Source organism: Paroedura picta, chromosome 3, assembly GCF_049243985.1.
Source record: "Paroedura picta isolate Pp20150507F chromosome 3, Ppicta_v3.0, whole genome shotgun sequence".
Taxonomy (NCBI): domain Eukaryota; kingdom Metazoa; phylum Chordata; class Lepidosauria; order Squamata; family Gekkonidae; genus Paroedura; species Paroedura picta.
This window is the reverse complement of record NC_135371.1, coordinates 156,591,738-156,618,016: the sequence shown is the minus strand read 5'-3', so window position 1 is coordinate 156,618,016 and position 26,279 is coordinate 156,591,738. Positions and strand designations below refer to the sequence as shown.

General features: G+C 44.3%; 1 protein-coding gene across 2 annotated transcripts in view; it reads right to left on the bottom strand.

The window, feature by feature from the left end:
• The window catches only part of LOC143833272 (keratin, type II cytoskeletal 75-like), a 32,701-nt gene extending 6,422 nt beyond the window's left edge, over positions 1-26,279 (bottom strand). The window contains exons 1-6 of one of the 2 annotated variants that reach the window (XM_077328884.1): positions 26,191-26,279; positions 8,615-8,829; positions 7,523-7,583; positions 6,134-6,229; positions 4,103-4,267; positions 1,425-1,550 (exon numbers count right to left, since the gene is read on the bottom strand). In XM_077328884.1, coding sequence (XP_077184999.1) covers positions 1,425-1,550; positions 4,103-4,267; positions 6,134-6,229; positions 7,523-7,583; positions 8,615-8,829; positions 26,191-26,202 — 675 coding nt within the window. In that variant the 5' untranslated portion in view covers positions 26,203-26,279. Of the gene's footprint in view, positions 1-1,424; positions 1,551-4,102; positions 4,268-6,133; positions 6,230-7,522; positions 7,584-8,614; positions 8,830-18,177; positions 18,861-26,190 lie in introns of those variants that run through there. The other variant, XM_077328883.1, reaches the window with a different exon arrangement.

Here is a 26,279-nt window from a genome sequence, read left to right as displayed (position 1 = left end):
TCCCATAATAACGGATGCAGGCATTGTCATTCCCACCACTTTGCTGCTACTGCTTGCAGTAGGCATGAATACCATTCTTATTTGGGGAATGGAAAGAGGTAGGAAGAAGAACAGTTGGTTCTTATATGCCACTTTTCTCTACTAGAAGGAATCTCAAAGAGGCTTACAGTCGCCTTCCCTTTCCTCTCCCCACAACAGACACCCTGTGGGGTGGGTGAGGCTGAGAGAACCCTGATATTACTGCTAGGTCAGAACAGCTTTATCAGTGCTGTGGTGAACCCAAGGTCACCCAGCTGGCTGCATGTGGGGGAGCAGGAAACCAAACCCAGCCCGCCAGATTAGAAGTCCACACCCCTAACCACTATTCCACGCTGGCTCTCAGTAGGCTCGGATACCATTCTTATTTGGGCAAGGGGAAGAGGGAGGCAACACAATGGAGATTAGGGGTTACACAGAAGTACTGTGACCCTCTGGAGAAATATACTAGAAGTAGGAAGAGTAGAACCAAAATTTAGGAATACTGTGCACTGAGCCTGGAGCTTTTCAAGACCTGGCTAAAAGCATGCCCATCAACACTGCAGCATCTCATCTCCACATGCATGTCTTGGCATTTATTTATTTATATACCTCCTTTCTCCCCACAGCTAGGGCTCCAAGTGGCTTAGAACATCGCCCCCTCTTCCATTTCCTCAAACAGCAAACTTTTAAGGTAGGCCAGGCTGAGAGTTTGTGGCCCAAGGTCATCCAGTGAGCTTCCATGGTCCATAGGGATTCAAACCCACGTCGCCCAGGGTTTTAGTCCACTACACCACCTGGGCTTTATACTTTGGGTCCTCAGCTTAAAATGTAAGGGGAAGCTTTAGACGTGTGGGATTTCAGTATGCTTGCAATGGGTGCTCTTGTTCTCTCTTCTTTTATCTTCCTCTTGGCTGGCCCATTGGAGGATTGTTTTTGTACCTTACTTCTTCCTTTTCCTCATTGCTGTGCAAACGACAGGGCAATCCTATACCATTACACTTTTCAAATTTTGTTAAAGCCTGTCGGCTCAGAAGGGTAGAATTCTGCCTAGGAGTCTGCTGCAAAGATACTAAAGGATTCTCAGATCTTGAGTGGACATAGTCTGGTAGTCTATAATCTGATTCCGTTGCGGGAGTCAGTATCTCTGGTTTTGTATGCAGCAGGATGGGAGACTACTTGGAAATTGTAAGGAAATTGTAAGGAAGCTCTGTCTTTGGAAGAAGAACAAAGTACAATAAAGAAGGACTCAGAAATGGACACTTAGTGCACTATGAAGCTTGTCCAGGATAGACTGTTGTAGGGTTCTACAGCATTTCAGAGGAGGTGTGAAACCTTGAACTATTGATTCTCAGTCAATTAGCTTTTCCAAAAACAGCCCTAAGTGACCTTATAAAGTTGTGTCTTACCGCTTTCTTCACAATTTCAATTTCAGCACGAATTCTTTGGACAATCCGGCTCAATTCTGCAATTTCGTCTTTGGTGCATTTCAAGTCGTCCCCATGTTTGGCAGCTGTGCTTTGGAGTTCCTGGTACTGGTATCCACAAAGCAAAGAATCAAGTCATTGCATCTATGTTAAACAAGTATTTTTCTTGGGTTGTTTTTTGTTTGTTTGTTTAAATCATGGGCTCGGTTTTAATGGGTTGCAGCATTTAGAGTAGATGGTTGTGACTTTTAAAAAAAGGTTACTTGTCTCCATTTCTACACAGAACCAGAGAACTGGGCACGTTATGGATGTTATTAAAACCCATCCCCTTTCTATTTATACACTAGGTTTCTGGCAGCGCAATCCTAGGCATATTTATTTGGAGTGAAAACCCATTGTATTCAATGGGATTTACTCCGAGATAAGTACTGCAGCTGAATTTCTCCCTGGTTGAAACTTAATATTGAATACCCTTTTAAAATTCCTACATTGAATCCTTATGGAATAACCATAGCGCAACCTGGGGTGGGGGGAGTTCTACTTTGAATTTACTTCTTTTGGATATTTTTCATCAGAAGATAAAATGCATTTTTTAAAAACGTGCTACAACTTTTTACTTTTACGCACGCACATTTGTCCTTTGTGCGTATAGCTAATGCATATGGAGTTCGAAAAGCAAATGTACATACAAATGAAGAAATGAAACCTCATATTGTATGCGATCAGGAAGAAAAACAGATATGTTGGATGCAGAAAGAAAACTTGGCAACACATGACGCATTTTTACATCCCTGCTTTCCAATTGGACTGGGTCACAGGGAACACATCAATCTCGTTCCATTTACAATAGTGTCCCATTTTACTTCCAGGAGCAATTCAAGCTGCTGGTATTGACCTTTGCAACCCTCTGCTGCTTGGGGCTAGCATAACTGAAGGATTGCTTACTCCCATGTGAACCTAGCCCACTAAGAGTCTTAATGTGGGAAGTTTGGAACTCCTTCATCCTTCATCCATTTGAAATCCTTTTTCATCTTCTCCAGGGGTGGAGGGGTCAATGGGATTGAGTTAAAAGCATCAGATTTGCATCATGGCATGAGCATTATTTGCTATGATCAAAAAAAAAATTATCTGGTCTGTCCATAAATTCTCATCATAGGAAATAATGGAGGCTAGATGAGGCACCCTCTTTGGGTGCCCCTAGAATTGAACCCCTTGGGCCAAACGTTTTGCAACTTGGTGGTTCTTTTGAGGAGAGGCTCCTGCAGCCACCCTGCAAGTTTGATGCCTCTACCTCAACCCCCCACCCCCAGAGCCCCGAAAAGAAGAAAAGGAGACCTTTTCCCCCTTTCTATTTCCCTTGAAAGTTTAAACAGCCACTTGTCCTAATCGACGAATAACACTGAATCATGATTCGGTGATTGGAATAAGACTGATTTAAGTACTTTCTGGCCGATCTGAATAGGAACAACTTTCTCTATCCTTGAGTATGTGCTGATGTGAGGGAACCTATTGCATGGCACAGGCAAGTTCCATGAAGAAGAAGAAGAGTTGGTTCTTATATGCTGCTTTTCTCTACCCGGAGGAGGCTGAAAGCGGCTTACAGTCGCCTTCCCATTCCTCTCCCCACAACAGACACCCTGTGGGGTGGGTGAGGCTGAGAGAGCCCTGATATCACTGCTCGGTCAAAACAGCTTTATCAGTGCTGTGGCGAGCTCAAGGTCACCCAGCTGGCTGCATGTGGGGGAGTGCAGAATCGAACCTGGCATGCCAGATTAGAAGTCTGCACTCCTAACCACTACACCAAACTGAATGTGATGGGAGGGCCAATGGCCAGGTTCCTCTCTCTGCTGAACATCAACTGGCTAGAAAGGAGTGTAGTGTTGCCAAATCGTTCGTTACTAGCATTTGTTACCAGAACTATATGAGAAGATAGTTTAGAAAGGAGAGTTCAAGTTTCTGTAGGCGGGGCATTGACCCTAAAAACACAGTAGTTGAAAAACATGTCCAGGTTTAGTGATTCTCAGTCAGTGCATCAAAGAATAAAGTGGGCTATCATATCACCAAGGAGCATTCAAACAGCTGCAGCTTATTTTGTAGGATATTTTATCATGTCAGTTTCACTTCCTAAACACTTAGAAATGAATTGGGAAGGAAGGCCTAAAGAAATGTGGGCGCTGATGAGTGATACCAGGAGAAAGGTCAGGAGCCAATTTGATCTGAATAATGATATCTTAAACTTTAATTTGAGAATTCAGAATCATGATTTTAAACTATCTACCTACCTGTCTGTCTGTTTTTCTATCTATTGAATAAATGCCCCCACCTTGTTCCCCAGTAGGGACCCGTGGGAGCTTACGTTGTTCTTCTCCCATCCATTTTATGCTCACAACAGCCACCTCACAGGAAATCTGATCCCTCTTCTATAATCCTGTATCTGTATTTTAGCTTTTAAACAAATTGCTGCCTTGATTGCGCTTGTACTATGTTGAATTTCAGTGAACCTGAAATTCTGGATGAAAAGAACACTGAATCACATTTTGAATTCTAAAGTACATTTTGGATTTTTGGGGGAAATTCACTTTCAGTATCAAGGGAGTGTTTGCTTAGCAAGCCTGGGCAAATCTTTCCACCTGTTCTACAAAGAAGTCATTCCTTCTCACCTTGCTTTGGTACCAGGCTTCTGCCTCAGCTCTACTTCTGCTGGCAATGTCCTCGTACTGAGCTTTGACTTCAGAAATGATGCTGTTCAGGTCCAGATCTCTGTTGTTGTCCATCTGCAGGATGACGCTGGTGTCTTTGACTTGCGACTGTACCTGAGCAAGTTCCTGGGGGAACACAAGAAGTGCTGGATTAGACCAGTCATCCATCTAGTCTGGTATTCTGTTCCACTCAGTGCCCAACCACTTTTTGTCTTGGTGTAGAGGCCAAGGATAAGAGCCTCTTGTGGCACAGGGTGCAGAAATGCTGTCTGAAGCTGTCTGCCCATGAGGCTGGGAGTTCGATCCCAGCAGCCGGCTCAAGGTTGACTCAGCCTTCCATCCTTCCGAGGTCGATAAAATGAGTACCCAGCTTGCTGGGGGGTAAACGGTAATGACTGGGGAAGGGAATGGCAAAACCACCCCGTATTGAGCCATGAAAATGCTAGAGGGCGTCACCCCAAGGGTCAGACATGACCTGGTGCTTGCACAGGGGATACCTTTACCTTTACCTTTAGAGGCCAAGGAATCAACTTGACATTGCCTTCTAGAATTGGTATTCAGAGGTTTACAGCCTCTGGCTATGATTCTCTTTAGTCTCCATATCTAGCAGCTATTGATGGACCAACCCTCCATTAATGTGTTTAATTCCTTTATAAGGCCACCTATGCTAGGAATGACGAAGCTTTCAGTTAGCTTTTGTACCCTTTGGTATTTGTTTCTCTGTCAGTTTTTTAATGGCTTTATGGAACCTATTTTGTAATTTTTAAGTGATTTTCCATGGAAGGTATTCTTTTATTTCAATAATTTATACCCTGCTTTTCTCTCCTACAGATGTTTGTGATCATTTACAATAACCATAAATCCAATAAAACAAAACAGCAAGCCAGCAAAGAGAGGCTACTCTGTTGTAGAAGCCACTCTGAAAGAATTCATCCTTGCAGAACCTTCTAAGCCAGGGGTAGTCAACCTGTGGCCCTCCAGAGGTTCATGGACTACAATTCCCATGAGCTTCTGCCAGCAAATGCAGGTGACGTCCTTGCATTTTAAGGAACACCTCCATAAAGGTTTAAGACTAACTGGAGGCAGCTGTTTACACATCTGCATGATAAAGTTATGTGGAGAAGACACTGGCTTGATTACTGGGGTTTACAATGGTGGAATACCTCTCCTCTTGCATGCCCACATACAGGTGCCAAGGAATTCCCTTCCGTGGCAAAAGGTAGTATGCTAATCTTGAGGACGCTGCTGCAGTGAGCTGATTGGTCCCCAGATCCTGACACTGACTTCAGAATAGTTTTATCCCATTAGCCATTGAACATCGCATACCCAACAAATAGACCAGAAATACAAAAAACATTAAATGAAATGCAAGCATAAATTCTAAAACTGACAGAAATTAAGATTGACTTCTAAAAACAGAATCAGAGTTAAAATGATCAAGGCAACACAATTTGGTTCATATCGTTCAGCCTAATTTTCTTAGCAGCAAGGGCAAATAGAGAAACTCTTTTAGAAATGTGCAGTATCTGATAACAGCCAAAACAGATACTGAGATTTTGCTGTGCGCCAAGCAGTGGGCAGTAATTTCTTGATGTATTTGGCTCTTGGGTCATCATATGGAGGACAATCAAAAATATAATGCATCCTGGGTGTCCTCAGCACCACTGATAAGGAGCATGCTGCCATTCATCCTCTCAGGCTTGGCCTTCCCCACCATCAGTACCACCCATCAGAACCACCCATCAGAATGATTTTAGCTGTTAAAAGAATGAAAAGCTTGAAAAGTAAAGGCTGCTTTGGGATGCTTTATGATAGCTATTAGACAAAATGATGGCTGCAGTTATTATGGTGCGGTCAGTAGCCTGGAAGTTCATTTGGCTGTCTAATTCTGGGTTTTGGTTTCCATGGAATTGCAGGTTAATTGCCGGATCTTCAAAAGTGACTTAGGAAAACACTGGCAAGCAGAAATAAGAAGGAAGAAAGAATCCTTACCGCATCAAAGAGTGCTCTTAAGAACTGGATGTGCTGTGTCAAGGAATCTGCCTTGGATCCCAGGTCGATCTTGTGCATGTAGGAACCGTCCACATCCTTCAAAGGAAAACAACATTACTATGAGTCAGTGAGAACAGAATAGAAAAGATTTTCTTGAATTCTAAATTAAACTAGTGCTTGCAATTGGTCACAGCATGAGATGTACACTACAGACCATATGCATATGGCATAGAATGGGAAAAGTGTGGGAACAACTTGAGATAAAGAAATCTCCACCAGGGAGTCTAACTGTACTCAAATCCAATTTTAAAACACCCAACATTTTGGATTTCTGGTTAAGAAAGAATTCTGAAAGTTTCTTTAATTGCAGATGTTCAGCTTAAGTTCTAACCATCACTAATGTGCCAGAAATGACCCTGGCCATCAGAGAATGAGGGAGAGATAGCGACATGGCATAGGCCAAACTTATCAGATCTCAGAAGTACAATCCGTGCTTGCAAGACAGACCACCAAGGAAAACTCTGCAAAGGAAGGCAATGTCAAACCACCTCTGCTTTGCACATGCCTTGAAAACTCCTTGCTGGAGTGGCCATAATTCAGCTGTGGCTCGACAGAGCTTTGCATGCACACCTCAGCATTTGTTCTGCAATATGTTTTAGTGAAAGTGAAAACCCAGGGACTGTCAGTATTCACTGATGAGCATTGGTGTTGTGTTGTTGTTGTTGTTGTTGTTATTATTATTATTATTATTATATTTATTTCCCGCCATTCCCTTGCAGCTCGTGGCGGGTAATAGTATCCCAAAATCCCCATTAAAACCCCATTAAAACAATAATAATGTTACCAATATTACCGGCATGGCAAGAACGGCAGCTCAACTTCCCCCCCCCCCTCCCACTACTAGCGGTGGAGAGGAGGTCCTGATGATGTTTTGCTTCGGGTCCGAATCCCGAGTCCTCGGGGGGGGCATAGATCTATATTATCAGCCCCGGCCTCAACTATAAAACTGGCGGAAGAGCTCCGTTTTGCAGGCCCTGCGGAACGTTGAAAGATCCCGCAGGGCCCGCAGCTCTCCCGGGAGCTCATTCCACCAGGTTGAGGCCAGGCGTGCTTCCCTAGGGCCGGGAACGACCAACAGATTTTCACCCGCAGAGCGCAAGGTCCTGCGAGGGGCATAGGGCGATAGGCGGTCCCTCAGGTATGTGGGTCCCAACTCGTGTAAAGCCTTGAAGGTTAAAACCAGAACCTTGAACCGGATCCGGGCAGCAATTGGCAACCAGTGCACCCAACATCTCTGATGTTCACAAGGGCACTTCTGTTGGGATCCCAAATGCATACGTAGTTCTAATATAAGGTCAGAATAGTCATTCTTAAGCCCAGCTCACTCACCTTTTTGAGCACCACAAAGTCGTTCTCACAAGCTGTACGTTTGTTAATTTCATCCTCGTATCTGTTAGAAGGAATTATTGTCATTATCATTATCATCATCTTAACAGTTTGCAGCATACAGATTTAAAGCCTATGCAAAATATCTACATGTTCAAAGAGGATGGGATTTTTGCCACTCCCCCTTCCATGACAGCCCTTTGGTTGACCTTCATGCTGCTCCTGGAGGTCCCAAGTCCTCCAGAAATAGCATTTTGAAAGAGTTTCAGGCTGCAGGGGGGGAAGAGAAGCAGAGAATTCACAATTCAGCAAATGGCGTTTCAAAGATCTTCAACCCATGATGTATTCTACTATTTTCATTGAGTGTCTTCCCTCAGTCTAATCAGTTAAGTAGGACTAGAAGACTTGACTCAAGCTCTTGAAAGAAGGCCCATGTCTCAGTACAGAGCTTCAATTGTATTTGAGTGTACATATTTCATATGAGCTTGAGATCTGGACTGGCGTCTGATAGATCAAGTAACATTGTTTCAGAATCACAAAGAGGTAGATTGCTTATGGCTTAGATCCACCAGAGCATTTCTGTAGAAAGGAGGGATGTCTGCCCATGGAAATGGACTTTCTCACCTCTTTGCTCCCACTGCAGCCGAAAAGGATCCTCCCTCCCCAAACTATTCTTCCTGTGGCTCTCTTGGCCCCAAGAACAGCATCCCATCAGGCCAGATGGCTGTTAAATAGTCATTGGGTGATATGACCATATATGGTCATGTTGACCTACCCACTACTCCCAAAATAACCAGTGATAAGCCTGGAAGTGGAAGAGGAGGGGCCCCAAATGGGTTTGTTCACAGCTATGCTTCCCAACCATATTCTGCATGATCGTAGGTTTCCCAAAGTCTGAGGAATGTTTCAGGGGTTTCTCAGTGGTTAAAAAGTTGAGAAAGGCTGACACAGTCACAGACCTTGGAGATGCTGGAAAGAAATTGACGGCAGAATTTGCCAAACACTGGAAAATGGGCCACACAAATCGTATTGATTTGGCTGAAGACCTAGTTATTCCCAGTAGCGTTCGTAGAGGTTCTTTACTATCTCACATACTTGTTCTTGAAATCCTCGACAAGCCCTTGTGTGTTCTTCAGTTCAATATCCAGGTGGTTTTTATCAGTGACTAGGTTTTCCAGCTGCCGGCGGAGGCTGTCGATGTAGGCCTCATAGAGGGGCTCGAGATTGTCCCTCAGAGCTGGGCTGCCCTGCTGGTAGAGCAAGTCCCATTTGGTCTCCAGCACTTTGTTCTGTTGCTCAAGGAATCGTACCTAAAAGGATAAAGAAAGAGACGGTCGGTATAGATCTTTCTCTAAGAGCCAAGAGAGTCAAATCACATATGCTCATGATATTGCTTTAGGATGCTTTGGGCTGATCCTGCGTTGAGCAGGTGGTTGGACTAGATGGCCTGTATGGCCCCTTCCAACTCTATGATTCTATGATATGGCAAGGATGATTGATCTGAAACTTCAAAATTAGCAGCCCCATGTGTGAATTCTGAGGTGATCACATTCAGTGAAGTTAGGTTTTATACTGTGCTTTTCACCACCCAAAAGAGTCTCAAAGACTGATTATGCATGGGGCAGAATGCCCGAGCAGGCAGCAACAGGACTTCGGGGCAAAACCCTGATTATGCCCGACGATGACGCCATCCCGGAGGCCTCGGAAGGCCTGTGGTAAGGGAACGCAGAGTCTTCTGTGTTCCCAGAGGTGCTGTGGGCACCGGCGAGGGCTACGTCGGCCCGGCCTCGTGCATAATCGGAGAAAGTGGCTTATAATTGCCTTCCTCTCCTCTCAACAGACACCGTATTATTATTATTATTATTATTATTATTATTACTACTACTACTACTACTACTACTACTACTACTACTACTACTACTACTTCGATTTATAGCCCGCCACTCCCCTAAGGCTTGTGGCAGGTAACCCTGTTAGGTAGCTGAGGCTGTGAGAGCTCTGACAGGACTGCTCAATCAGAACAGCACTGCCAGGGCTCTGATGAGCCCAAGGCCACCCAGCTGGAGGCATGTGGAGGAGTGGGAAATCAAACCCGACTCACCAGATTAGAAAACGCCTCTCTTAACTACCACACCATGCTGGTGAGAGGGTGGTACCATGGGTGCTCTGACACACAGATTCTCAGGAGTCTAATACCAGGAGATCTTGACCTGGGTGGCCAAGGCTAGGATGATCTCATCAGATCATGGAAATAAAGCAGGGTCAGCCCTGGGGATACTCGGATGGGGGCCTACCAATGAAGCCCAGGGTTGCTATGCAGAAAATGGCAAACCACCTCAGTTCATCTCTTGGCTTGACAGTTTCATAGAGTCGCTGTAGATCTGCTTTGATTTGATGGCACTTCCTACCAATACCAGAAGACGTACAACCTCATCTATGAACCACCAACACCCAGCTCCAATGAAAGGGCATCAAATGAAATATGGAAACGTGTTTGATATTTGTGAAAGCCAGTGCGGTGCAGTAGCTAGAGTGTCAGATTAGGCTCTGGGAGATCTGGGTTCCAATCCCTAATTTGCCATGGAAGTTTGTTGGGTGATCCTGGGCCAGCCACAGCCTAACATGCCTCACAGGGTTGTTGTGAAGATAACATGGAGGGGGGGGGGGGGTACAATGCAAGCTCCTTTGGGTCCCAATTGGTGAGAAAGGTGAGATACAAATAAAGGAAATAAATACATAAAAACAATAACTTTTTAACAAATGAATTTTTAATTTATTGTCCATTATTAAAAATTCATTTCTAGAGAACAGTTAAAGTACCTTACCCCATAACACTCACGTTAAAAACTTAACATCAATGAGCAGTCAGTTTACAAATTTAATTTACAGAATTAAAATGCAACACCTATACTTAGAAAAGAGGAAGAAAAATAACCTTTGGGAATATATTAATTTTTGCAAGCAAATTTATTGTTGTTGCTAATAATTTTATTACTATTACTATTACTATTACTATTACTATTACTATTACTATTATTTTCTGCCCTATCTTGCGTGACTCAGGGTAGATTACATCACAGTATAATCACATCAAGATAAAACAGAGCAATAAAAATATTAACCTATTAATATTAGGTTTTCCCACCTCCCAGCTTGGTGTAGTGGTTAGGAGCGCGGATTTCTAATCTGGCAAACCGGGTTTGAATCCCCGCTCCCCCACATGCAACCATCTGGGTGGCCTTGGGCTCACCGCAGTACTGAGAAATCTGCTCTGACCAAGCAGGAATGTCAGGGCTCTCTCAGCCTCATCCACCTCACAAGGTGTCTGTTGTGGGGAGAGGAAAGGGAAGGTGAATGTAAGCTGCTTTGAGACTCCTTTGGGTAGAGAAAAGCGGCATATGAGAACTCTTCTTCTTAACTTTGTTTCCACTGTATTGCCAATATCCCTCTGTTTCCAAACAGGGCAAGGTCCACTTATCAGGACAGGACAGTGTGGGAGAGAACATCATGCAGAACAGGCATCTGCCAGACCTGCTGGGTGACCTCAGCCAAAGAACTGCGTGTCTCACAACATCAGCAACTTCATTTGGGCAACAAAATGAAGTGCAATTAAGGAGATTAGCTGGAAGGCTTGTGTGAAGAATGGACGCTCAAAATAGTTGGTGTGAAGCTGTAGTATAGATTAGCTGGGCGACTCCTCCACTTTGGCCTCTGGAGCTTCTTAGTTCCTCAGTGGCACAGAGAAGAACCTTCTCCAGGTATCTGGAACTCCACAACATTTGAAGAAAACCCTCATGTGAGTTTGTGTGTGTGTGTGTGTGGGGGGGGGGGGTTGAGGTGATTCTGCTAGGAGGAGTTGGAGATCCATGCTGTTAATAAGCACGAACACCCAGAAAGGGTGAAAGCTTCATTAAATTCCCAGGCTGAGAGCAATTTTAGATGTTATCTGCAGTAGAGGAACAGGATATGCAAGTTCTGTGTCCTTCCTGGTTTTACACAGATCTAGAGTGTAGCCTTTGCGTTTCCTCAGTTCAGAAATACACACTTCTCAGGCTGAGAGATGCAAAGGCTACATGTTTGCATGGGATATTGCTAGGGAGGGCAGCCTTCAGAAGGGGTCTGGGGATCCCCCAGCATTGTAGCTCCTCTCCAGACCACAGAGATCAAATCCCCATGGAGAAAATGGATGCTATGGAGGGTGGACTGCATGGCATTGGACCTCACTGAGGTCCCTGTCCTCTCCAGGCTCCACCCACAAATCTCCATGAGTTAGGCAACCTGGAGCAGGCAACCCTACCCCCTCTCCCACTCCACTCCATTCCTCCCATGGCCAAGGGGACTAGTCAATTCTGACTCACAGAGAGAGCTTCCAGTTTTAAAACTTGTACTTCCTGTTCCAAATCTGCTCTCAAATTTGACATCATGATCTGAATCTACACTACTGGAAAAGACAGGTAGCTGAATCCTGCCTCCCCATAGAGGCAATAACCTGGATGGTTACATGGGTTGGATAGGAGAGTGATATCATAGGGAAGGGAAGCAGCAGGGAGATCCCAGCTGGAATAGAGCACCCTAAAGGAATATATGTATATACTGCATAGGAATAAGGTTCCAATCATCTGTGGAGATTAGAACCTGGGTCTCCCCGATCCTCGTCTGGTGCTGTAAGCGAGCCTTTCTCAACTTTTTTAAATTTAAGAAAAAATCTTCAAGCTATCAAGAAACCCCAGAAGTGGCGTGATTGTGCAGAACATGCTTGGGAAGCATTCGTCTCCACCCAAGCAGATGGGGGCAAGCAACTAGTCTCTTTTAATTATTTCGTATCACAACTGGGAAAGTGTCTGCCATTAATTACTAACCTTGACATTTTTATCTCTCCAATGGTTTTTATGAACTACCACTGGACCCAAAGGACTGATTGCCTTTTTAAACAAAGAATTATCATACTGCATAATTTGGAAGTTTTGACACAGTTTACTAATGTGCTACTAATTTATTTTTACCTTATATCTGTACTCTTATGATCTTTGTTTATGCCAATAAAGGTACTCTGAATCTTACGATCTTTGTTCCACTGTCTGAGGACGAGTGCATGCACTCGAAAGCTCACACCTTGAATAAATCTTTGTTGGTCTTAAAGGTGTGCTTGGACTCAATTTTTGTTGTAAAAGTAGATGTTCTTATTTATTTATTTATGTCTGTACTTATTTATTTATTTATTTAATTTCTCTCCTGCCCTTCCATATGGCTCAGGGTGGTTTACATCACAGGGGGATACATTGAACGAATCAACATACAACACAGTCATATACAACAACAACAATTCAACAGTGGTTCTATACAGTAGCGATCCCCTACCTGTGGGCGGCGGACCACATGTGGTCCGTCGACTAACTGGAGGTGGGCCGCGAAGGATGCATACTCCCCCCCCCCCGGCCCTTTACTTCATCCACGATCCGGCAGGCACACATGGGTCTATCTCGTTGCAGAGAAACAAGCTCAGGGTTCCCATTGATTTGTCATTGTCATGAGTTAAAATTTCCATGAAAATAAAATGTTCCTTATGTTCATTGTTGTGGCGTGTCTGTATCTTATTTTGAAGGGATGTTTAAACATTACCATAGCGACCAGAGTCAGAGAGCATTAGGGCAGTGGGCCTCGGTAAAATTTTCAAGCGTTGAGTGGTCCCCGGTGATAAAAAGGTTGGGGACCACTGCTATACAGCACAACTTCAGTGATCCCAACAACAACAGTATAACAAAAACAGAAACTTAGCTAAACCCCTAGAGAGGTCAGACTGGTTCAGGCCATGGAGGGGATGTCTGAGAGGGAACTGTGGTCAGTCTCAGGCAAATGCTCCCTTTTGCAGGCCCTGCGGAACTGTGGGAGTTTGGGCAGGGCTCTGATCTCTTCAGGGAGCTCATTCCATCAGGTGGGGGCCAGGATGGAAAAAGCTCTGGCCCTCGTTGAGGACCAACATGCTTGTAGATAGACCCAAGTGTGCCAAAAAAAAGGGGGGGGGGACATGTTATATTTTGAGCTGAGGTATATTGAACCTGAAAAAATATCAGTATTTCCCCATATTCCTGAATCCCAATACCAGTATTGTATTCAGATTTGATAAATATTCATGAATGCTGATTTTTTTTTCCAGCTCAATGGTCCCCATAGGCTATAATGAATAATGAATCTGGGGGTATCTGGGCCCCTGGGGGTGCTATTTTTCGAGGTACTGGCAGAAAATTTGCAAGATAGCTGCTGGTACCTGTCCTCAAAAGCTCTCCCCCAATTTGAAAAATATTGGACCATGGGGTCCAATTCTATAAACTCCCAAAGAAGGTTCCCCCCATCCTCCATTGTTTTCAATGGAGGGGGGAAATCCATTTAGACTATAAATAGAATACAGGCCCTTTAAAATTTAAATGTGTTTTGTAAGCTGCAGTAGCAACATGAGTAAACTCCAAAGGCATTTAAAAGGCCAGCAGTCCCTTTAAATGCCTTCTCACTCCAAACACATTTAAGAGACTGACAGTTCTTTAAATGCACTTCAACTGCAGCTATTCAGCAGTCCTGGAAAGGGATGCTTAAGTCTTGACTATTTTGGATAACTGAAAAAAGGCGGCGGCGGGGGGGGGGGTCAGCTAAATTAATACCTGGAAAATACTGATAGGTATTTTCAGGCATTTTTGTTCTGCTCAGATTAGCTGAATGCACACCCTTAAAGACAAGTTCATATGCTCATATATGGAAAGCAAGAATGGCTGTGTGAGCATCTTCCTTTGTTGGTGGGAGTCAAGGACCGGCCCTGAAAGCCACATATTAGATATGACAAGAGGGCACAACACCCAGCCTGTCACCTCCAGCTTCATCCTCCTTCCATTTCATCTCCATCTCCAAGAGCAACCCCCCCCCCCAACAACCTCCCCTGCAGCCTCTCCTTCTTGGCCGCCCCCCTTGCCACTTACATGAGTTCTGATCCTGCGACTCTCAAAAAGGATTGAAACCAGAAGAAAGTGTGCTCGCTTTCAAAGCATGATCCAAGCTGGTGCTTAACATTTTGAAACATGTTGGGATTAAAATGTAAACATTCTTTGCTTCCAAATGTAATTGTTATGTAGACACATACCCAACCCAATTTTTTTCTCCCCAATGGGAACCCAAAGCAGCTTACAACATGGCTCTTCCCCTCCTACATTCTAGACCAGGGGTAGTCAAACTGCGGCCCTCCAGATGTCCATGGACTACAATTCCCAGGAGCCCCCAGCCAGCATTCGCTGGCAGGGGGCTCCTGGGAATTGTAGTCCATGGACATCTGGAGGGCCGCAGTTTGACTACCCCTGGTCTAGACTCACAAGAAGTCTAAAGGTGGGTTAGCGTGAGAGGGACTGACTGGCCCAGGGTTTCTCAGCAGGTTTCCGAGATTCAGGCCCTGCAGCTCTTCTGTTCACCTTAACAGTGCCATCCTAAGCACAGTTAAATCTTTTAAAGCCCATTGACTTCAGTGGACATAGAACAGTGGAAGACTGCTTAGGATGGCACTTCAGCTGCCCTAGCAACCCTCTCGGAATGCATGCCCGCTTGCAGGATGGCGTGTTTATTATAGACTTTCCTTAATGAGACGTGTTTAGTAAGGCGACCAGATTTTAACACTGGTAAAGCGGGACACCATTGACCGGGGGGGTTCTTGATTAAAAATTTGGTCTATATGGAGCAACAAAAAGTTTCATAGAAGGCATAGAACACAAAAATAATATTGTAATATATATATATTTTTAATTTCAACATATGTACAATTTGCCAGGTATCCCCAGATGTCCCTCCAAAAGTGGGACAATCTGGTCCGGTTAACCATTTAATCGTTTTGTCTCTAAGAAGCTTTTATTTAAATCAGCTTTAAATTATTACAAAACCATAGACCAAGCTATCTCAACCAGGGTTTCTTAACCGACTTGGAAGGGTTTCCTGAATGGGTGAGAATTAATTAATTTTTTAATATGGTCTTTACATTTGTTAAACATTTAATCAGGTGATATGGCCGTATATGGTCATGTCAACCCATTCCCCCACCCCTCTCAAAATGGCCAATGATGGGCCTAGAGGGGAGGAGCCCCAGATGGGAGTATACACAGCTATGCTTCCCAACCCTATTCTGCACGATCATGCTACTTCTGGGGTTTCTCGAAGCCTGAAGAATGATTCAGGGGTTTCTCAATGGTAAAAAAAAGTTGAGAAAGGCTGCCTTGGACTCTATCCTCATCCAGCTATTGCCTCCTCCTTTAATTCACACTCTCAAACTGAAAATGTAATGATGTTCTGCTAGGGTGCTTATTTTGCTCAAGCAACTAATCATGTTGGAGTGCATGTTGGGAAACATGCAATAGCCTAAAAGGGGACCCCAATGAAAGAGTGCTGGGCATGGAAATGGAATGATAATTTGAAGGTCTTTTTTTAATAGTCAGGTTGGCACATTCCCACTAAGGCTGTTGGCATTCATCCACTGAACGGATACCAATATATTTCCAAGCATTGCATAAAAACAATTCAAATGTTTGGGTAAAGCACCATCAACTTGCAGCCAACACATGGTGGTCTTATATGGTTTTCAAGGTAAGAGATGTTCAGAAATAGAGAGTGCCAACCTGTGCTCTCCCAAAGGCACTGGCTCCAGATTGAAGACCGAAGCAAGTTCAAGGGTTTGGTGCTAAGCTTTAAGGTCCTAAACAGTCTGGGACCATCATATCTGTGGGACCAGCTCTTCCACTATACTTCCCAAAGAGAACTAAGGTCCAGCACTCAGAATTTGCTCAGGGTCCCTGGCCCCAAAGATATAAATCTGGCCTCAACCAGGGGCAGGACCTTTTCAGCTCTGCTCTTAGCCTGGTGGAACACTCCACTTAATGAGACCAGGGCTCTGCAGGACTTTAATCAGTTCCGCAGGGTCTGTAAGAAGAAGCTGTTCCACCATGCCTATAACTGAGGCCAGAAATAACATCAAGAAATGCTGGTCTCCCTGCTTAAAAGGCAAGAGAAATTCAGAGATGGTTTCCCATTGCCTGCCTCTGAACTTCCTGGGTGGTCCCCCACCCAAAGAGTCACCAGGGCCAACCCAGTTTCGCTTCTGACAAGATTAGGCTAGCTTGAGCTCCTTGGGTCAGAATCTCAGCAACACTAGGAACAGAAATGCATGAGAAATATCCCAAACCACTTTTCTTTAGAGTAGTTAATTGGTTTGTTGCTAAATTTCTCATTAAAAAATCAAGTACCCAAAATTAAGACATTTATCGCTGCAAACACTGTTGGGGGTTTACGTCGTCATAGTCGACATCGTCATATGCATAGAGTGAATTTTCAGTTAACAGATACACATTCAGAGAGAGAGAGAATTTGTGAATCGTTGCTTAATAAAATAAAGAGGCATGCTTCGTAACACATGGTTATGTAGAACTCAAAATATGATAAAAGCAAACTGATATTCATATCAAATTCTCGCATTTCATGCTCCCTCTCCTAGTCTGCTGACTGCAAATTCTCTTCATGAATCTGATGAAGGGGGCTCTAGCCCACAAAAAGCCTACCCTTCAATCATGTCAGCTTTCAAAGTGCTACTGGAAACCCTTCGGATTGGCCTACAATGGGCTACTAAGGTTACTTCACTGGAATTTATTTTCATAAGAAGTCAATATGGTGGCACTCTTGATGCTCAATTTGCCAGCAAAGATAATTAAAGCACGAGAAGAGGAGGATTTCCTTATCAGAATAGCCTTTCACTTCAATGGAGCTGCCAACATATAGCCTAGCTATGTTCCCATTAATGAATTTTGAGCTTCTCAGAATAATAGAGAGAACCTTCCTTGACCTGTTCAAGGATTGCTGTGAAGAGGACATGGGAAAGTCTACATGTGCTGTCCCATTGAACATAACAAACAAGGTTCCCACTGTCCCTGTGATGCTGGCACATATTCCATTCTCTAAACACGTAGAAAGTCTTAGAAGGAAACCTTAAAACTTCTGTGGCCAACGATATAACCCATAAACTTCTAATGTCAAGGATCTCAACATAAAGAGTCCTTGATCCACTTATAGTACAGTGTGGTACCCATGGTCCTTAGAACACAGGTGCCAAAAGGACATGTCTTGGTAGCTTAATGATCACCATTACCATGATTGATTTCATGAAACAACCTCTTTCTAATTAGGTATAGCTGAAATTCTTTTTTTCTTTGAACACAGTAAATTATGGTAAAAAAAAAAAACTGGTGAAAATTATAGATCATTTCATCGAAACAATGTTCCAAGATAGGATAATCTATACCAACAGCATTCCTGTCAGGTGCTTGTACAACCTTGTTTAGATAACCTTCAAAGGATGAATATTCAACAGCCGCCTCAAAGTCTATTTATTTCATTTATGAAATACCCTCATAGTCAGGAGGTTCTTTAGCCCATCTCTACTTTTCCAACATGTCCTTGCTTTGGACCAAACGATTCTGCCCTTCCTATGCGGAAAAAGGAAGATCTGTAGCATACACTGATATCACCCATCTCCAAGCACTGCTACAGAACACAAAGTCCTCTTCATTCACCACTTTTAAGCATCATAACAGCATGCCCTCCCTTTCTTTTCTGTGCAGTATGACTCACTCCCCACTCTGCCTCACCTTGTCAATGAAGCTGGCAAATTTGTTGTTGAGGGTCTTGATCTGCTCCCTTTCTTGCACCCGAACCCTCTGGAGCTCAGGATCAACTTCCATGTGCAGGGGAGTCAGGAGATTCTTGTTAACGATAACGTTATGGATGCGCCCAGGCGGTGGGAAAGGCCCAGGGCCTGAAATGGCATATCCTCCGGCACCGAAGCCTGCCAGGCCAGCACCTCCTCCAAAGCCAGCTCCACTACCAAAACCTGCACCTCCTCCAAGGCCTGCACCACCACCAAACCCTACACCACCACCACCACCAAAACCTCCATAATTTGCAGCACTATAGCTGCTGAATCCTAAACCACCACAACCACCACCTAAGCCTCTTCCACCAAAGCTGCCACCAGCACCAGAAACTAGGCTTGATATCCTCTTGCTTCCACTAAGGCTGTAGAGACTCCTGCTGCCAAAGCCACCCCCTAAAGCTCCCGATCCTCCAACGGGAAGGAGGGGCGTTGAGCCGCTGCTCGCTCTGTAGCCACTTCCAGAAACGGAATAGCCCCTTCTTCCTCCCATTGACAATGATCTGGAGCTGAACTGCCGACTCATTGTGACTGTGTAGGAACAGTAGAGTTAGGAGAGCAAGCAGGAAGAGAAGAGCGGCTTGAGAGGAGACCAAGAGCCCCCTGTGATGTGGGAGTGGGAGATTTCTCCTTATATTGGTTCGAAGAGCTGGGCTGGGCTGCATGGGAATGGGAAGATTAAGAGAGAATATTCATTATGGGCTTGGCTTGCCTTCAAGCAATGAGTTCTCCACTAACGGCTCTACCCCAAACGCAAACACACCTACCAGGTAGCTTTCATTTCTCGAAATTGCTTGCTTCGCAATCCTTACCTGCCTGCATCCCTTTCATGTTAACCGCTACCTCCATTGCTGTGTTCAAAGGGCTTTAAGCTATAGAACACTAAGCAGATAACGCAAAGGATGCTTCCTTCTGTTAACGATTAGCAGAGTATTGCACTGAGAGATCTAAGGGCACATTTTAATGAAAGACGATCTGCGGCAGAGGCGACTTGATACGTGATACCCCTGTTGAGCCTTGGCGGATACGAGGGGTGAAAAAGGGGAGGGGGTTGAATGTTTAATTGCAGAAATGAAACAGCCGAGGCAACAAATCTAAAGGGAGAGGGGGGTTCCAGTGGTTGGTTCTCTTTGCTTGGCTTTTCTACGAATCTACATTATCTTGTCCAGATGTACAGTCATTTGAGGAACAACCTTTTAATGGTGTTTTTCTTCATGATTTCAGGTTGTGATTCCTTCGTTGCTTCTTTGTCAGACTTTATAAACCATATAACAGCTTTCATTGTTTCTGTTTAATGCTATGAACTGGCCTGGATGGCCCAGGCTAGCCTGATCTCATCAGATGCTGGAAGCTACGGAGGGTTCGCCCTGGTTTGGACTTGGATGGGAGGCTGCTCTGCAGAGGCAGCAGTAAAACACTTTTTTCGTCTTCTGCCTTGAAAGCCTTACAGCAGGGTCTCCCAAACATGGTACCATATGGTACTGCAAAGGCCTCTCAATGATAGTTCGGCATTGGGGGGGGGGCTTTCAAAATGGTGGCTGGGTGGAGCCCTCCCACCCTGTGCTTGCTGTTTCCAGCTCTGGCAATACAAAGATAGAAGGGTGGAACCCAGTGAAAAAAACAGAATAACCAAAACAGGGGACACTGGGATGCTGGTATGGAAGCACAAATAGCTGAATCTGGCATAGCAAGTCAACACACAAGGAGTCTTCAATCTTCAATGCAAGATTTGTTTAATAGCTCCTAATGCATCTCGGCACACAGCATTTTTTGAAGGGATTCTACAAACTGATATGTATTTGTTTGATATGCATTAATCTATAGTCTAATTATTTCAACAGCCAATATAAAGGCTTAAGAGAACAGTTTCACAAACAGCTTTCTAAAGCTTGTAGGCGTTCCAGAAGCTCTTGACAAAGTGCTGTGTACCGAAACACATTGGGAACTATGGCACAGATTTTGTGTTGAAGATCGAAGGCTACTTGTGTGTCGATTTACTATGCTGGATTCGGCTATTTGTGTTTCCGGCTCCGAGCAAAGAGGAAAGAATTTTTAATTTTAAAAAATCTACCCTAATTAGGGCAGCTTGACCTGCCCCCCTGCCCCAACATGGCCAATGATGGGCCTGAAGGGGGTGGGAAAGGGTGGGGCCCTAGCCATTTAAACCTTTGCCAGCTGAGGCTCGTCTCAATTCCAGGGGGCATAGCAGAAAGGCGTGGCCTGCTGACATCACTTCCTGGTACCTTGAAGCCTGAAAAATATATTGGTATCTCTGCGAGCAAGATTGAAAAAGACTGCCTTACAGTGTTGCCATAAGTCAGCTGTGACTTGGTAGCACTTTCCAACATGAATACTATGGGCCTTCCAATTTTTAATGGTAAGAGGAGGCTGATTTGTACTTTCCTCTAATGATAATAATGATTATGATTATTAACATCTTCTTGTTAAAATGCTAAGAAAATTAATACTGTACCTCCATCAGCCAATACTTTTAACATTTTAGGATGTGCAGTTGGAACTCAAGGTATTACCCCAACAAAGGGCAGTTGTAAATATAATATTTGCTCCAAATATGGACAAAATTATTTTTGCTATTAAGGAGTGCTTGGAAGCTTGAATATGACAATTATGCTGGCACCTTATTGTCCTGTTTCATTTTTCCAGCGGACAGGAGGGATAACAAGGGAAGACAGAAAATAGAGCCTGACTGGAATGTTGTCCAACCAGAACAATTTTCTGATCTTCCCACCGAACAGGATTGTTCCAATTAGGCTTTTTTCTGCAGTGCTTTTCGGTTTCTGCAAATAATAGTACTTTCACTGGCTCTGGAAAGGCTTTCTGATCCTGCCCGCATGAGCTATTTCATAATAGTTCATCTACAAAGAAGGGGGAAAGACTTGGCTTGCACATGCTGTGAAACAGAACCTAGCAGGTGAATAGACTACATTTTTATTTCTCATAATGGTAAGAAAACATACACCAGGGGAAAGAGGCAAACTCTTAGTTTGACATGCTGGAAGGTTGGCATTGATGCAGGGAATTTGACAGGAACAGAGGCAATAGCCCAGCCTTGCCCTTTTCCCCCTCCTGAATGATAAGCAGCCATCCCAACAGCCACAAGGTTTCGATACCCTCACTTGTATCTCCTTTTGCCTGTCCTACAAATTAGAACATTAATCACTGGATTTGGGAGGAAAGATCCCTTGGGTGTGGGGCTCTTGGGAGAAATAATCCCAAGTGGTGTGGGAGGAATGCCTAATGCCTAATTCATTTAGGAGTGTCTCTAGGCCAGGCTTCTCAATCAGGGTTTCACGAAACCCTCTGGTTTCCCAAATGGATGAGATTGAATTAATTTTAATGTATTTTTAAAATGCGTTAACCATTTATTGAGTGATATGACCATATATGGTCATGTCAACCTGTTTCCCCCCCCCCTCCAAAAATGGCCAGTGATGGGTCTGGAGGGGTTGGGAAGGAGAGGGGCCCCCAGGTGGGCCTTTACACAGCTCTGCTTCCCAACCATATTCTGCATGATCGCCACTTCTGGGGTTTCTTGAAGAATGTTTCAGGGGTTTCTCAACAGGAAAAAAGTTGAGAAAGTCTGCTCTAGGCCATGTGTGACAGAGAACTACATGAAAGGATAATTAAAAACCCTCCCATAATAAAAAAATAAGCCAACATATTTGTGGAAATGAGCAATATCAGCTATATCACTTCAAAGCTTCATCATAATTATTTTTATGAGCTTCATATTTCATGACCTTTTTTACAATACTTCTGGAATAGTGCAATAAATAACTAAATGGGATCTGTTGACATTGAATAAAGAAGTTAAGAGGTAAGGAGCATGTCAACCTTACTGAATGTCAGGGGTTAATTTTTGAGTTGATTTCAAATGTTAATAATACTGCATCTCTCTTTCAAAATTGAACACCCCCTCCCCCTTCCCAATGACAAATGAAGGAAGTGTAGAAGGCAAATGATGCCAAGATGCCAATGGAGGGACCTCACTAGCCATTACATCTCATGTGCTTGTGGCAGGTTGGTCGGGCACTGATGGCTTGCATCATTGGGAGGGAACATCACATGCCAAGTATTTAATTTATAATGGACACATTCTGCAGGAACCCCTGACTACTTTTACCATCCACTCAACAGTCTTTAGACTATCAGAGTCCTTGGTGCCGTGCTTGTGATTAGTTTTAATCTTAGATTTGTTTCAATTAAATCGAATGGCCTTAATTTCATTGCTGTTATTTAAATGTTGTACACAGCTCTCAGCTGGTTCGCCGGGTAGGGCAGTATATAAATCAAATAAATGAATGAATGAATGGATGAATGGATAAATAAATAAATAACATTGTTGCTCTATATTTTCAGGTCTATAATAGAATGTGTTCAAGATGTGTGCTGGCCAAGGTTGACAGTGCAATGCTCAAAAATCTCAGCTGACTTCAATGGATTTCTAAACATACAAGTATGTTTAAGATTGCACAGCTAAAACCAGAAAGGTCAGGTGTGTGTATACACACACACACTCACACACACAAACACACCTCCTTCTCCAGCGCTGGATTCTTAAACAACCTTTCCAAAACATATGCTCTCGCTCTAGAGCTTCTGTTTTTACAGCTGCCAACACCACAAGTGTATGCATGCATACCACACCTGTACCCTATAGGCCAGGGCATTTGCTTGCTTCGGAGTGGGCACAACTAGGGTGGGTAAATTATGGATGCTTATGCTAATTGAGGTCTGTTTGCACTTCGGATGGCCTTGAATCATAGTCGTCCCCTCCAAGCACTGTGAGGAACTTAAATCCCAATATCTACGCAAGAACCATAGTTTTCCCTCACTCTCAGCACGTACAGCTCACAGGTACCAAAGGTCCAGTTAAAGGATACACAGAAGGAGTTTATGCTAAACTGCATTTTTAGGCCTTGCATATTCTGTCTCCGCTAGTTTTCAGACACATACAATGGATAAACATGACCTCAATCATGTGATGAATACATGAAGGAATCACTGGTTTTCATCCTTTTCAAGGCCAGGATCTACCCTTAGTCTCCCAGGCAACAGCACGGGACTCACTGAATTGTAAACACGTGACAGGAAGTAGTGGAACAGCACAGTCATGTGACAGGAAGTGCTCTGCTAGGAGAGCCAGCCTGAAGGTAGAGCCTGAGGAGCCTCTCAAATTCCAGCTCATTTCCAGACTACATAGATCAGTTCCCTTAGAAAGTGGAGATTTTGGAGAATGAACTCTAAGGTCCTCTGAGGTCTCTGTCCTCCCCAGACTTCACCACAAAATCTACAGGAATTTCCCAACTTGGATTTAGCGACCCTACATTCTTATTCGAATGAACCTCTTGTGGCGCAGAGTGGTAAGGCAGCAGACATGCAGTCTGAAAGCTCTGCCCATGAGGCTGGGAGTTCAATCCCAGCAGCTGGCTCAAGGTTGACTCAGCCTTCCATCCTTCCGAGGTCGGTAAAATGAGTACCCAGCTTGCTGGGGGGTAATGATTGGGGACTGGCAAACCATCCCGTATTGAGTCTGCCATGAAAACGCTAGAGGGTCAGACATGACTCGGTGTTTGCACAGGGGATACCTTTACCTTTACCTTACATCCTTATTCCCTGCTGGTGGCCAGCCATGACCTGGCAACCCTAAGCTCCGCAACCCTAAGCTACAAAGGCATCCTCTCCACCATTGAGTGACCTCCCTATTCTGCTGCTTTTATCCTTAGAAGAAGAAGAGTTGGGTCTTATATGCCACTTTTTCTACCCAAAGGAGTCTCAAAGCGGCTTACAATTGTCTTCCCTTTCCTCTCCCCACAACAGACACCCTCTGAGGTAGGGGAGGCTACTGCTTGGTCAGTACAGCTTTATCAGTACTGTGGCGAGCCCAAAGCCACCCAGCTGGCTGTGTGTGGGGGAACGCGGAATCAAACCCAGCTTGCCAGATTAGAAGTCCGCACTCCTAACTACTACAGCAAGAGATAAAGAGAGAGACATAAAGAGAGACAGGAACTTTTGATGCCCTTGTTCTCTATAGATCGGCATGAACAATAAAACCATCCCCACAAAATATACGGCCCCACCTGAGAGTCTGCTTCCAATGGTTGGAAGACTGCTGTGTTACATGTTTGAACGAACTTTCACCAAGGAAGACCTGATTCCTCGTCAAAAAGCCGGGGGCTTCATCTGCATCTTCCTATGAAAGCAGCCTTTCTATGCCATGTCTAAGATGCTTCCTGGTACAGAAAATTCAATTGTTTTGCTTTCCTATGGAATTATTGAAATTTTACATCTTGGATTGTAACTGCTGCTACTATATCTTGAACTAAGGAAAAGCCTTCTGAGGTTGTTTTGAAAAAAAAACACCCCCAAACAAATTTGTTGGAATTGTATACATCTGATATGCTTTTGTAATGGTTACTTTTAAGACCCTTAGACCTCCAGTCCTTTCTGTGTCTTTAAAGGCAATGGGGTCAGATCCAGATGAAATGGAATTTTCCTGCGTTTCCCCTCCTGCTATACAACTCTGGGAAAATAGGGGATCTACAGGAATGACACAGAAGCGGGGAGGGGTGGAAACTGCCAATTCAAGTGTGGGTCCAATCCAGTAAGTCCAGCCCAGCTTCCCTTGGGGGAGAGGCCGCCTTGTTTACCTTCCTCTTCCAAGGGGCTTAGAGAGGATGGGGAGAGATCAGGAGCTTAAACTCAGGGGAGGACCAAGTGGGAATCTACCTAATGGAGTCCTGCCCTTTGCAGTTCAGAGCACTTCCCTTCTTTCAGTGATTGTGTGGTATGACCTACTCGCTAAGAAGAACTGCTTGGGGACTTCATCATTTGTAACCCTAGCGTGGTCCCATCTGAGTGGTGGAGGAATTTCATTCTTGTCGCTCTCCTCTGTACCCTTTCAATTTTATCGACGTCCTTCTTGAAGTGAGGCCTCCAGAACTGCACACAGTACTCCAGGTGTGGTCTGACCAGTGCCGTATACAATGGGACTATGACATCTTGTGATTTTGATGTGATGCCCCTGTTGATACAGCCCAAAATGGCATTTGCCTTTTTTACCGCTGCGTCACACTGCCTGCACATGTTTAGCTTACAATCCACAAGTACCCCAAGGTCTCGTTCACACAGTGTTACCTAGAAGCATATTTATTGCTGTTCTCCGCCTACCAATGTTATTCAGGCAGACGATGAGGGGGAGAGAAGTTGAACAGCCAGGCTGTGGGATTTAACACTGAAATCCCACGATTTTGTTGGGCTGAGCATGGAGTAACTCTGCATAAGATAGCAGTGCCAGTAAGGTGCAGATCAGCAGTTAATCAGTAAGTCTAATTAGATCAAGTTTGTAGTGGGTGGCATCTTCATTGCGAGACTGCCTATCACACCATCTAATTTTTCTGTTTCTAGGATACCACCACCATCCCCTGCAATTATCACATGAAGTTCTTTCATCTAGAGGCACTTTTGACTACTAACAGTGGGAGCAGACTGAATGGAAATCCCGCCAGCCCAAAAAAGCAACCCTGGGTCAGATTTCTCTCCTTCTCCCTTGTATTAATCGAATCACATGATATGCTTTTGACACCCATGTGCTCTCCTTCCCTTACTAATTGCTGCTTTGGAACTGAAGAGGGTGAAAACATGACTTTAGGGCAGGGGTAGTCAACCTGTGGTCCTCCAGATGTCCATGGACTACAATTCCCATGAGCCCCTGCCAGCAAATGCTGGCAGGGGCTCATGGGAATTGTAGTCCATGGACATCTGGAGGACCACAGGTTGACTACCCCTGCTTTAGGGTATTGCAGCATGCATTGACAAAGTTCTCCTTAAGAGGGGAAAGGAGTGCAAATCTGAGGCAAGATTGCAGCTTTTATTACTTTTAGGTTTTGCATTTATTTAGTTATATCAAGTTTCACGAGTAAGTTCTTACCTTCAAGGCCATTTGTGGTCTAGGCCCGGCATACCTAAGGGACCACCTTAGGTCTCTGCCTATATCCCGCAAAGAGCGCTACAGGCTCC